Genomic DNA, 13,775 nt, shown 5'->3' on the forward strand with positions numbered 1-13,775 from the left:
GCTATATGAATAGTGCATGGTTATACACATCAAACGTTAATGTCTGACGTACAAGACGGAGAAACCAAATGTCAGTACCTGAGCACATTGTTCTGTATTCTTTTTAGATTTACTTGTCCATACAATTCATTTATTAACACCACCAGCAATCCTGTAAATTGTTCCTAAATGCATTTTCTGGACAGCAACAAGCCTTACACAATTATGTGTGACAAATTTGCTTTATTATTTATGGATGTTTTTACACTGTGGTGTGATTACACATCCTCAGGTAGATATCTTATCTTATTATTGCAGCTATACTCTGCATCATGCAATCTCAGTGCTGCCTCAAGGTGAAGCACAAACGCACTCACATGGACACTCATCCAGTTGCGTCACGTGCTACATAGGAAAACAATGTCCTTGTAATATTTGGTGTGATGAGGGATGTTATGCTCTGAAAACATTCATTTCTGTTGCATTTTATACAGTAGATTGACAGCTAAACACACATTTTAACCCATCAAAATGTAAGATTTCTGTTCCGACCATTTAAAATATCAGCAAATCTTCACATTTTAGAATATGAAACCACCAAATGTTGAAGGTTACATTAAACTGGAAAAGATCTGACTTGGTGAAGTTCGCCACGCCTTGGCCTCTCATTTGTGAATCATCACTGTCACCTCTCTGCATATATGTTGCCTATGCTGTTGGCAAGCACTTGATGTGCCAAACATTTTTATGCACATATGCACTGATTTGAAGATCTTCTCACTCATGCCTGGATCAGTTTACTTTTGTGCTTTGCTGATATAAAATATTACCTTTCCAGCTGCTTTTTAATTCGTAAATGAGTCATGTGAACTTTCAATACAAAAAACCCACATTGTGTCCTCCTTTGTAAGAGGTAGTCATGCTGATTGATGAAGTGCCCATCAACACACCCACGACAGCTCCAAGTCACTGTCGGACAGTCTCACTTGAGCTCCTGGGTCTCCCCATGTTCATTTATTTAAAGTCGTCCACATGTCACTGACTTCCCTGATGGACTGCTCTGCTACGTGACAGACATCAGGAAAATTCCAAAAGCAGACCTGCTTTCTTAAAGGAAAAAACTTGCTTAAAGAGGGGGAGGAGATGGGGGGAGACGGGGTGATGCATCATCTAGTCTGGGATCACTGTGTGTGACATGACGTTCTTGATTCATCATCCAACAACCTCATGAGCAGCATGGATATATAAGCTGGAGCACACCTGCTAAAACAATAACGACTTGAGACCTCTGCCAACTGGCTTCAGCCTGCAACCAAAGTCCAGGGTAAGGAGCTGCTATTTTGGATTATAAATAGACAAAGGGACCATTAAAAGCAAAATGATGAGGGTCTTATAAATCCTGCGTTTAGACTGTTATTTTATAATATTTAGACACTCCAGGTGGATTTGTGTTTACTCTAACACAACTGTGACCACATTATTATAGAGTGAACTACTATGAGAGAATATCTTAAGATATTTCTTTAGGTAACCTATTTACAGTGGCAAACATGACATTCATAATGAGCTTTATTAATACCTGTATGAGTTTTGTCTGTTTTGTCATCAAGTGTAAATCTTAATCCTATTTCAATTTTCATCTCTAACTCTTCCATCTCCTGTGTTAGTTTTTCTGTGGTATTCAAAGTTAAATTTGTAGCCATTTTATCAGATTTTTTTCAAACTTATCTTTTTACTTCTAATCAAACCAATTTCAACTTTCTGTAAGCTTTCTTGTTTTTCCTCAGCATTTATGTTCAGCGCCCACTAATAGCGACTGATAATGTTACCTCCGGTCTCCTTAGTGCCTTCAGCGACTCCACACAGCATGCTGCCCGGGAGAGCGGCTGATGTCCGGCACTGCGTCCTGACGAGCCGCTGGCTGCCCGCAGCTCTGGCGCTGCTCCTACTCCTCTCGTCCAGCTTCAGCAGCGCTCACAGCACCACGGTGGAGCACGACTTTCACATTGTTCACAATGTCGACAACAGAAGTAAGACTTTGTTATCACGACATTTGTAGCTTTATTAGAACTTGCAAGGTTTTCCTGAAAGTTGGTTAGGAAGATCTGACCAGTCAATGCGTGTGGAGAGATATGTGGAGGACAGGAAGGACATCTATGAATATTTGTGCGTCTCTTCTTCTACTTTCGCTCTATTATTCACATATATTTGTCCGATATGCATTTATTTACTAGTGTTTACTACTAAACTATTGCTAAAGTTAGGCTACTACTACAACTACCTGAGATTTTAGTGGGGTGCAAAGACTCTCGGGTAGATAAATACTGAACTTTATATAACTGAAAACAAATAGTTAATTTGAAGTACAGCTCACATTTAATTACTGTATCTAATTTCCTAAGGTGGCTATCTTGTCACAGCTTAGTTTTTACAAATATATTTATTGTCATTATTAATTTGGCAAAATAACTTTACTTGTAGTTTTACATACATCTCAATATATAAAGATTTGAATTTAGTATCTCAGATTGAACACACAAAAGTGAATCTTTTGTTACTGTACTACATTTATACGTATTATGTATATACTGCATTATGTACATACATAATCAATGCAGTACGTATCTCCCATTTAAATGATTGAAACAACAAATTGTTTCTCCTCATGAAGTTCCTTAAAACAACAAAGCAACTGAGAAAAAAAAAGACAAGAATCTATGTAAACTAATCAAACTTGAGATGTTAATAATAAATATATTTGCTATTACTTTGGAGTTTGACTTAATAAATAGATTGATTACGCTGTGTCTACAGTCTCATGTCAACATTTATTTTTGTATTACAAAGTGTACATATTAACATTAAATCGTCATGAAGTCATTTAATTCTGTTTTTTAATCCTAATGCACTCTTGTATGTAAGTGACATCTATAACAGAGACTGACCTGTTAATAATGTACAAATTTTTAAAAATGATAAATGATAAATTCTTGTGTGGTTTCCAGGCCCAGAGATAGACCCATTCTGGTATGTGGGACGCGGGGTGAGACCCATTGGGCGCTTTGGGAAGAGACACAGCAGCGTGGAGGCTCTGGGCAGCGGTGGGATGCAGCCTGTTGTCAGGATGGTGGAGCTGCTCCTCAACAGCCTTAGAAACAAGGAGAACCTTGGGAAAGTACTGGATGAGGATGACAGGGATTGGTTACCATGACAACAAATAAGCATCTTAATTTTGTATCTTGTTGTTTACTCTTTTATTCTAGCTCATAACTGTATTTCTCGTTAGTGTCTGCCATGAGGTCTTGATTGATGGGTTCCTCATTAAAATCCATCTTCAAATGTAATCTGTATATAAAAAAGTATTCTATATTGATTAATAAATAAGGATGTTGTGATTATATGCGTTGATCCCCTTCCTTTATTTAATGAATAACAAAAAAAAAAAAATCTTCAAGAGGGAAAGGTTTAAGTTGGCAAAGTTTATTAAGTTCATAATACATTTTTTCCTCAGAGTACTGTGGCACATAGAGAATCTGTGTTTTTTGCTTGGTATTATTTTTTTTGCCCAACATGTCATATGGATTGCAACAAACAACTGCAAACAACTGCACATAAAAGTGAAAGGCCCGCCTGTGGAGCTGTGCACAGTGAGCCACTTCATTGTCATTCACACTGGATTTAAACAGGAACAAAAGTTATATTGTTTATAGCTGTGCAAATCTCATCATTTCTGAGTATCTGGGTCACAGTAACTGTAGCAAATTATGTTTACTGTGTGAATCCAGGCTTACAACTCATCACAATTACACACAGTCTTGAACACTGAAAGATCGGTCAACTATGATTGGGCAACACACACATTATTCTATATCATAGCGATCTTTTCACACATATACATATATTAACAAATCCTTTGACGGGATAGTATAGTTTATTTTTTTTACATTAAAAAAATACAGGATACTGATGATTGGACCCTTGTGGCTGTGCTTCTCATGGTAAATTTCACATCAAATTGATAAAACCAGAAACATGCTTTTATACATCGACACCTCTGTAGAATAAAGTTGACATAAAGTCAATGTGTGGTCACTGTGCAATGTGAAAGGCTGGGATAAAAAGGTCACTAACTATTGGAAGGGGCAGAGCATTCTTATAATTTATATCATCACACCTTTTAGTTCAAGCAGGACATCCAACCCTGCTCTTAAGCTGAAGCTAAAGCAAAAAACGGAAAGTGTGTGGCTAGGTGATATTCTAACTAATGTAAGTGGTGACTGATTAAAAGCAAAAGAACCCAAAATATGAAAGGCAATATTCTCAAATCTAGTGTTTAAGGACAAACACTATGAATTTTACTAGCTGTTCCAAAAATGCCTGTTGTCAACTGTGTTTTTGCAGCATTTACCATCATCATTACTGGCAGAATATCTAATGGTAAATGCAGACGTACACTGAAAGCACTTTGAGTCATCACACATGAGAGAGTCCGATAGCACTGACTGAGGAGGGCTCCTTTGAGGACAGAATAAAACCTTTAATTTGCAATAGTACTCATTTTAGTGATATTGCATACAAATGTTCGGCAAGTACAAAAATAAATTGCTTGTAACAAAATCATAGTTTCATGGCATTTTTCATACCGCCCATTAGACTTCATTATGTAAAAATCTAGATTTTCTCAACGCAACAAGAAAGCAAGTTCAGACATGACCCAGCAAACCTTTTTGTTCAAAGAAAAGGCCACAAAGTTTTAAGTAAATGAAAAAATGACAAAGTAGAAGAAAATTACTTTCGTCTGAAAAAAGAAATGTAAAAAAAATGACCAGATCAGAGATAAATTTCAGACCTATTGAGGTTTATGTTGAACTCAATCTGGGTTTGACATTCAGCCTTTCTCAAACCTATTTTTTCCCCCCTCTTGTCAACAAAAGCACACATCTTCCGCAGCCTGTAGTGTGTGTACATAACAGTTCTTATAAGCATATCCTAAATAAAAGGGAGAGCACTTTCCTGGGAATACATCATTACAGTTGGCATTTCGTCAAGGAATAGTTCAATGATTTGGGAATTACATTTATTTGCTTTCTTGGCAAAAGGTATATGAGAAGACAAATCTCAAGTCTGTACACTGAATTTGAAGCTAATTCCTGCTTAGCTTAAAGGCTGAAAACAGAGTGGCTGTAAACAATATTTTTATTAACCTGTAATTTTTCCAATGACATTGTGAGAACAAAGTAAAATGTCAAAGGGGTCAACTTGTACCTCTTTTTCCAGTTTTTTTAGTAGGCCTAGGTAACCACTGTTCAGTTGTTTCTGCATGTTTAGCAGACAGATTGTACTGAGTTACCCCCCAGCAAGAACGCAAATTTCTATAAAATGGTGAAATCTTCTTTTAATTAGTTTGTTTTTGGGCTTTTGAACAAAAATGACATATTTCTCTAATATGCCTTGGGTTCATTTTCTAGCATAATAGCAAATTTAGTGTCTGTAAACAACAAAAATATTTTAGCTCCAATATTATTTGAACAAAATTTTCTCATAAGTGCATTCATTTTTTTAAATGTCAAAGGAATTACAATCATCCCCAAAATAAGGATTAACATCTGATGGATGTGTGAGCGAAAACCAACATTCATACAGGAAAGCTCTGAAGGGGCTTACAATATGAAAAAATTCATCATGACATTTCATTTGGTGAGAAAGGAGATGTATAAAACATGGCAATCACAGAGAAGTTCACCAATTATTTTTTTCACACCTTCATTGTACATTGAATCACAATACTCAAACAGATAGAAAAAGGAAATGAGAGGTTTATATTTTTTGTATATACAGATGTTCTTTAGAAGTTCGATTGAGGAGCGTTTGCAGATTTTTAAGGCAGATACACTGACTGTCGAACCATCTCTGCTTGACGGATTATGTGCATGGTGAGGAGGAGAATGTGGCCGATAAAGTGGAAAAAGGGAAAAGAGTCAGTCCTATGAGGTGTGTGACTGACATGGTACCGTGCTTGGCGGGTCACAAAGGGCAGGTTTTAGCCCCTGCTTGTCCTGGAGCTGGAGATGGACGCTGGGTCAAGGCACTGGATGAGAGGGGCCCCTCTGTCCCTGAGGGACATGTTGTGCTGCTGACTGTTATTATGGCCGTAACACTTTCACCTGCTGCTCTGGCTCCAACTTTTCTGAAATGCAAAATGGATAAGGAATAAATAAATTGCATTAAGCAAAGGAGGGTGTTAAAAAGAAATCTCCTGCAAAAAGCTTGAACTGCCACGAAAAAGAGAAACTACCAATAAGACACAATTGGAATGAACACAACTGACTGATCTCTAAAATGCCTTCCTGGCTGAACATTTAGAGCATACTCTACAATGCACTGATAAAAAGAACACTCTAAGCTGGAACCAATGATAACATTACACGTCTTGATCACTGATTTGGCCTCATTGTCCAGCATGCTGTCTGTCTTTGGAGCCGTGCTAAAAAAGCCAGCCTGAATCAGAGCTATTGTGTGGATGCTGGTGAAGGAAAAAAAAATAAGGCGAAAAGAAAATAAAGAAAGCCCCACAGAAAAAGCTATTCACTGACATGAAAAGGAGCCGACTTCTTGTTGGTTGATAAAACCAAACTATAAAGGCTTGTACTCCTGTACTGCGTGTGTTTCCATTTGGCTGCTTTACATCTAATGGAGCTTTTCAGTTACTTAGTCCCTTTTTAGCAGATGTATTCACTTTTGCATCCATTCAGAGACCAACCTCATCTTTTAGGACAATGAATAAAATGTGATGTTAACTGAAGGTAAATAAAAGTGTCCCCTTGTACTGTCTCACTGTTCATCTCTAGCTGTCTGCGTTCCTCTCTTACACACTAGGCTGATAAGTAGTTCAAGTATGGCTTAATGCAGCACAAATTAGCAGGCTCTTTACTTCTCTTTAACGTCTTTACTGATATAGGTTGTTAAATACCTTACAGCTCTTTAAAGATCTTTTTCACCCCCCTCATCCATACGTAAACATATTAATATCAAGTTTGAAACTATTGGTTTTTTTCTTCCCTTCTCTTTTTCTGTCACAACATAAGATTAATGTAACATCACAAGCACAAGTTTAGATAGAATCCATCTCTTAAACGTGGACAATTTTGCTTCCATTTTTTATTCTATGCTAAACAAGTATCCAAAGAAGCAATTAAATGTACATTTTTCTAAGATGTTTCCCTCTTTACAAGTCAGTCTTCACTCTTCAAATTTGCCACAGTTTTGATTATATCTTTTGTCATCATAGGAAAATTATGTACTTCTCCATAACGTACTTTACCTTTCTCCAACTTAAGCAAAAAAAAAAAAAAAAAAAACTTGTTTGGTACCTTTCAGTGGAGGCGCTGGAAGCTTCCTCCTTTGATGACGTGATGAGTCCAGGGTTTGAGGCTGTAAACAGAGCATTTGTATTATAATTTTCTTTTTATACTTTTGTGTTGTACACTTTAAATAAAAAATACACCAAATCATCTCAGAGCTGTCATATGTTCTCTTTGTTGAGTTGCTTAATATACATCTGCGAATACTCTGGTCACCAAAATTTGTTTGTGATTTTAGGCTCATCAGGAGTACTTTGTATGGCGCTGTGTGAAAGTCATTAGGGAAGAACGGTGATTTACCATAGCCTTTGGCTTGTACTTGGAGAAGTGATTGCAGACAGTCACATTCAATCCGGCTGTTTTCAGAGCTGATATCCTGGCCTCAATGTTTGATATCTTTAATTGAGATATATTAATAAGTATTTAAAAATGTTTAATTAGTATGCACAGTGCAACACAACATGGCTCATGCAATAATTCTTGTATCCTTTGGGAGAAGACACAACAAAGTGTTGGTTTAACAATTCACTACATACTGTCTTTGCAGAGGTCATGGCATCATTGCATCCAACAATGTCCTGTTATCCCACAATCGTACTAATGACATTCAGAGCTGGGGTACATAAAAATTCTCACTAAGCTGGAAGAACATGGCCACTGTACTGTAAGTACCTGTAGCTCAGACTGCTGGACTTGAGCGGCTGCAGTGGCAACCTGGTCCTCCAGGAAGGACAGCTCTGTGTTTGTGGTACCACTGCTAATGCTGCGGGCACACTGCTCCAAGTCTCCTAGCGCCCCCTCAAGACCATACACAGCACCAGCAGCCAGGTACACCTGCATGGAAAAGAGGGACTATAATTTTATGTCCATAAAGAGTGAGTGGCCTTGTGCTCTTGCTATTCTAAGGAAAGCCTTTAAGGTGTTAAACATTGGACTGTAGTGGCTCTCTAGCTTACATTTTCCTCCATCTTGGTCAGCCTCTGATCCAGCCTGTGAGTTTCTGAGGTCCTGGAGATGGGAGAAGCAGTCACAGGCTCAGTCATGGTGTAGCTCTCACCTCCCGCCTCACCAATCAACTCCTCTGTAGCATTCAAAACCTTCAGCACCTCTGTAGTGATGCTGCAAAGGGAGGCTGCTGAGTACTTCTGCTTCATTTAAAGAAGACATAAACACAGAAAAACAGTGCCGATGTCAGTTAATGACATGGTGCATCCTGAAAGGCTTAATGACGGCTTTAAAAACATTAGAAAATATTGGATTTTTATTACAAAGGCTGAAACCAATGAAGAAAAACCTGAAAAACTTCTAAAAGGAATTTGAAAGAAAAGGGAGTGATTGCATCAGGAAAAACAGGGAAGTGTATAAAACCTTAAGTGCCTTATTGTAATATGACCAAAACATGAGGAAGTTGATGGAAAAATGCTGTTTTCAAAATGAAAATGAGCAAATAAACTTAACTTGGCTTCAGCGCTAACAGAGATGGTTTTATTAGTACCTAAACCACATGTGCTGCAAGGTTGTGTAAGTGAAAATTGTACAAGTGACGCAGAAAGAAAGAAATGATTATCTTAATGATAGTATTGATGGCTTTCAGAATCAAGAATTCAATCAGAAAAAGGAGTCATTTAAAAATAAAGCTTATATCCAACAAATGTGCTGATTAAAATAACCTGAGCTTTTTCTTAAAATACATAAATAACAAACATTGAGCTATTTTGTATATGCATTTCCAGAAAGTAAACAAAACACGTTAAAAGTGACAGACTCGAGTAATTAATTCAGCAATAGATGGACAAATCCATTCTCACCACCCTATCAAATGCCTCAGAAATACAAAAAGCTGCCAGGCAGTGTCTCAATTAGCTGGAGCAGCTTGTTCATCCAAATCCAACCTTGTTTCCAAAGATGTGTTGCCTGTGGTAAATAATCATTCAGTGGTGAAGAGGCCTTATAAAGAAAGATTTTTTTTAATAAGTAGATAAAAACAGAGTAAAAAACAGATAGTGAGGGAAGACATATAATTCAATAATGAATGAATCACTGGCTGGAGCTTTGATCAGTGTGATCAGAGATATATTGATCCCTCTTAGCAACACAGAGCACAGGGTGTGGCAATCTGAAAGGCAGAGTTTTAGCTGATGACAGGAGAAGCATGTAGGAATAAGAGGAGATGAGGGCCGCCACTTTGGTAAAGATAAGATACAGTAATGGGTGAGAGATGAGAGGCAGAAAACGAGACCTCTTATCTTGTTTTTAAACACCATTCAGTGATTTTTACAAAGACTGAAAAGCCCAGTTGTACACTCTGAGATATTGAGTTGGGCTGGTCGATGGAAAAATGGATGTCTGCTAAGAGTACTCATCCACTCCAAAGAACCAGGCCATCAGAATGGAGATCAAATGAACACATACACACACCCCGCTGCTTTTGATGCCGACAGGTAAACTTATACATTAAAGCATATATTAAGAAAAAATATAAATTGTTTCCAAATTAGAATAAAAATATATGGTTGGAAAAATATGAGTCACAGAAATATAAGAAGGGTAATGTGTAAATTAAATGGTAATCTACACAGGACTTAGTTACATAAGCAAAAATGTTTTTATAACAGTGCAAACCACAAGTAAATATAAAAAAAGACTAACAAGCCACAAATATCACACTGGCTGTCACATGTCAAACTAAGCTGTCCTGTTGGGTTTCAAAGAGAGCTGAGAAAACCGACAGAAATAGATCACATTAATACATGTGTCATACACCTTGCGTGAGACGAGCATTACTCACAGCCACGCTTATAATGAGTCTGGTTAATGATCAACATAGACCCACGCGTCACAAATGTAACACTAGTAAAGGTGAGCTCATAAGTGTGTGTCTGTGTGTCTGTGTCAGGTAACTTTGTGTGGGTTTAAACTTACCACTATGTTCATGAATGGAGTTGACTTACTATGTGAAAATACAAATATTGCAAAAGATCTTAGGTTTTAAAAAGAAACTAATGTAATGTGTCCAGCAGCAGACAACCTAACTGTGACTTTTTATGCAGTTAAAATATTTATTACAAGAAAATGCAAGGACCTATATGTTTACTTTGTGCATTGCTGAGCAACAGTGTACAAAAACGCACAATGAGCATCATCAGGCACATTTAGTAGTAATATAATGGATATAAGATGAGGAAACCATCGTAAATGCTACACATGTGTTACGACTGATGCAAACTTGCTGTTATTATGTGTGTTTAAAGTGAGGCGGGGGTTAAATTAAGGTTGTCGGTCCTGATTTCATAGAATGCCTTAGCTTTTGAGCAGATATCTCACCTGATGTAAGAGCGAGGAGAGCAACTGTAGCCTCTGCTGTTGCTCCAACTCACAATGTCCCTCCTGACGCACACACACACACAAACACACACACAGACACACACACACACACACACACACACACACACACACAGGGATAAAATAGGGAAGCACAGAGAAAGGAAAACACAGGATGAGGACGCAGAAGGACAACAGTGGTCTTCACACAAATACATAAATACATGGATAAGACAGGAACGTGAGAAGATGAAGAAGGTAAAATAATAGAAGAACTTTATCAAAATGCAGACAGACAATACAGCTCTAGCAAGACAAAAACAAAAGCAGTGGGTGAGCTGTGGATACAAAGGAAGATTTGTGTTCCCAAACATACCACTTCTCCTAAATAGCACTAAAAGTTCCTTTTAAGACCTTTGCACAGAGCTGCTGAGAGCAGCTTTCAGTAAAGATGTAAGAGACCTCCTAAGCTAAAAGAAGGTCTGTGAAGGAGCTAACTTATGTTGTCTACAGTGAGTGGTGGACAGGTAACCAACATTTGTTAGTGAAAGTGAAATATTCATTACTACGAAGAGGCACGAAGAACAAAGTCAGTGAAATCAGAAATATTTGCAGTATTGTCTTCCTATTACCTTACCTGGTTGTCTGACAGCACTCCCTCCTGGGAAGAAGGTGTAAAAGCAGGTGAACTTGCACTGGATCCACTCCTTGTAACCTCTTTCTGTCCCACTTCATTCTCAGTGTCTCTTTTATGTTGTCTCTTACTTTGTCTAGTCGACTTTCTCTTGTCTCCTCTCTTTTTTCCCAGGTTGTCTACTTTCTCTTCCAAACATTCCACTCCTTTCTCCAACCTCCTCTCCCTAACTTTTCCTTCTTCCCTCACTGAAGGACTCTTTATTAGTCTCTCACTTCTTTTCACCTGTCCATTCGCTTGCTCCACTGTTTCACTTACTCTCTTCCTTTCTATTTCTGTGTCTATAGGTCTGGACTTCTCTCTCTGTCTGTCACTTTCTTTGTCAGCCTGTTTGTCTGCAGGCCACTCTGTACACTCCTCTTCAGATGAGCTGTTGTCTTTGCTGTTGGCACAGTTGAACAGCTGGCTGAGTCTGGGTTGTAGTTCTTCTTCCAGAGGGTTTCCAGGCCCAGAGCTCCTGGACAAATGCTGGGTTCGCATAGCAAGAGAGTAGGGCTGAGGGGGGTGTGGGGTCACTGAATTGGGGACCAGTGTGTCCAGGTCTTCTGTCTCCAGTGTCATGGCATCTACTTTGAAGGCATCTGGTGCAGCTGTGGCAATTGAATATGTGTCAGGAACTGGCTGTTCCTCAGATAAACCCCTCTTCCGAAAGACGTTGAGCAGAATATCACTGTTCTCCTTAAGTGGTGAGAAAGGCATAATGATACATGCAAACTATGTATTAGAGACTACAGAATATAGTGTTTAAGTATAATCTGTTGCCAATGGTGAAATAATACAATTCATATGGAATTATTTGGTTGGCACAGTGTAAATTTAAATTCATATATTTCATAATTTCCTATGTTTATGATCATTTACCTGTAGTAAGGTGTAGCTGGTCTGTGCATGGCTCTGGTCTCCAGACAAGCTCTGCTCTGTTGCTGACTCTCTCTTGCTTTTCCTGCGTCGCCGTGATCTTCTAACAGGGTCACTCTGCCTCTCCTCAGCCTCGCTGCTGTCTCCCATCACCTAGGAATAATGAAAGTAAAAGTAACCACGTCTGCTGAAGTGCTTTTACTCAGATATGTCAGATATATTTTTGTGTCAATATTTTTGGAATAAAGCTTATTTATAATGTTTATATAGTGAATTCATGACATATAATACTATAACAGATGATATTTTGTTTTACAGTTTATCATACAGAAGAATCCAGAAATTTTAAAACAAATCACCTTAGGGTTAAAGTTTACATCCACTGCCTCAGAGTGGAGAGGATATTGAGAGAAGTTCTGGTGAAGGTATTGGTGATAAAGGGGCTGGTGATGAGGGTGAAGATGTGTGTCTGTTGGTCCTTTCTTCCTCAACAAGTTGTGGGGAGGTTTACGAGGACATGCAGACAGCACTGACGATGCTTCAGAGTCGGAGTTGAGAGTCTCTGTGTTGGTGTACTGTCCAGAGGATGGTGATGTGATGGGAAGATGCTGGGTGTACGTCCACTCCGGGTCATGCTGTGAATCTGTGTAGTAAGTTTCATCTGACAGTTTGCGGCGGAACTGTCGCAATGCTGCACCCCAGCCACCTTCATCGTCCTCCTCAGAGTCAGACCCCATCTCGGCGTACGCCGAGACAACTCCCGATTCCTTCTCCAACACGCTAAACACCAGGCTTTTCCTCTTGGTTAGCAGGCTGGGCCGAGACAACTGAGAACTGTGCAGGGCGATCCAGTTACCGTCTGGGCTTTGGAGAACTGAGGACGCACCTGAATGAAAGACAACAAGAGAATGTAAGTAAAAACTAACCCTTTTCTTCTGTACTTTAAAAAAAATGAAATTTAAAAAAAATTGCAATAGCTCATAATGTATAGGCATATAATAGAATATAATAAAACACTGCAACGAAATAGTAAATGTGTGTATGACCTCCAAACATCTGGTGGTAATTAATAAAGCTACTAAAATGAACTAATTATAACTAAATTATTAGTTATATTACTAAAAACAATCTTCTAAAATCTACAGTGAGCAATTTGTTTATTTTGGATTTGATATTTAACTATAACCTCACCTTGCCATTTTTTTACCTTATGGCTAATAGTAGGGACAATATTGGCAGTAAATGCTTTAATTCCAATATTATACCAAATGCTCAGAAAATGTGCTCAGGTTTGGTCTTTAAGTGAGAAATTACTGGAATTATCCAGGCGATCAACACTCTTCCAACTCGGTAGTGACGTGGCCTTTCCCTCCCTCTTCAAGGAAGTGTAGTCCTGCAAGCCACTTCTGGCCCCGGCACCCTCCTCGTCTGGGCCCTTCTCTGGGGAGTCGTCACTGGTGAGGGAGAATGCTGACTGTGATCGCTGCACACACACACACACACACACACACACACACACACACACAGAGTTGAGTTAAAAGATTTACAGAAGCTCCAGACAG

The 13,775-nt window shown here is 38.6% G+C and overlaps 2 protein-coding genes across 7 annotated transcripts in view; one reads left to right on the forward strand and one right to left on the reverse strand.

Annotated features, from left to right (window-relative positions):
- Positions 1 to 1,144: 1,144 nt before the first annotated feature.
- Positions 1,145 to 3,377, forward strand: prlh2 (prolactin releasing hormone 2). Its single transcript, XM_067486702.1, has 3 exons — positions 1,145 to 1,303; positions 1,824 to 2,009; positions 2,985 to 3,377. Exons 2-3 carry the CDS (start codon positions 1,847 to 1,849, stop codon positions 3,188 to 3,190), a joined length of 369 nt encoding a protein of 122 aa, XP_067342803.1. The 5' UTR covers positions 1,145 to 1,303; positions 1,824 to 1,846; the 3' UTR covers positions 3,191 to 3,377.
- A 61-nt stretch (positions 3,378 to 3,438) lies between these two features.
- The window catches only part of myripb (myosin VIIA and Rab interacting protein b), an 85,568-nt gene continuing 75,231 nt past the window's right edge, over positions 3,439 to 13,775 (reverse strand). For 2 of the 6 annotated variants that reach the window (XM_067486695.1, XM_067486696.1), the window contains exons 9-18: positions 13,528 to 13,696; positions 12,573 to 13,099; positions 12,217 to 12,366; positions 11,299 to 12,033; positions 10,665 to 10,727; positions 8,297 to 8,488; positions 8,013 to 8,174; positions 7,641 to 7,736; positions 7,350 to 7,410; positions 3,439 to 6,166 (exon numbers count right to left, since the gene is read on the reverse strand). In XM_067486695.1, the coding sequence (XP_067342796.1) occupies positions 6,123 to 6,166; positions 7,350 to 7,410; positions 7,641 to 7,736; positions 8,013 to 8,174; positions 8,297 to 8,488; positions 10,665 to 10,727; positions 11,299 to 12,033; positions 12,217 to 12,366; positions 12,573 to 13,099; positions 13,528 to 13,696 (2,199 nt within the window). In that variant the 3' untranslated portion in view covers positions 3,439 to 6,122. The remainder of the gene's footprint in view (positions 6,167 to 7,349; positions 7,411 to 7,640; positions 7,737 to 8,012; positions 8,175 to 8,296; positions 8,489 to 10,664; positions 10,728 to 11,298; positions 12,034 to 12,216; positions 12,367 to 12,572; positions 13,100 to 13,527; positions 13,697 to 13,775) is intronic. The other 4 variants (XM_067486697.1, XM_067486700.1, XM_067486699.1 and 1 more) reach the window with 4 other exon arrangements.

Source organism: Channa argus, chromosome 19, assembly GCF_033026475.1.
Source record: "Channa argus isolate prfri chromosome 19, Channa argus male v1.0, whole genome shotgun sequence".
Lineage (NCBI taxonomy): Eukaryota > Metazoa > Chordata > Actinopteri > Anabantiformes > Channidae > Channa > Channa argus.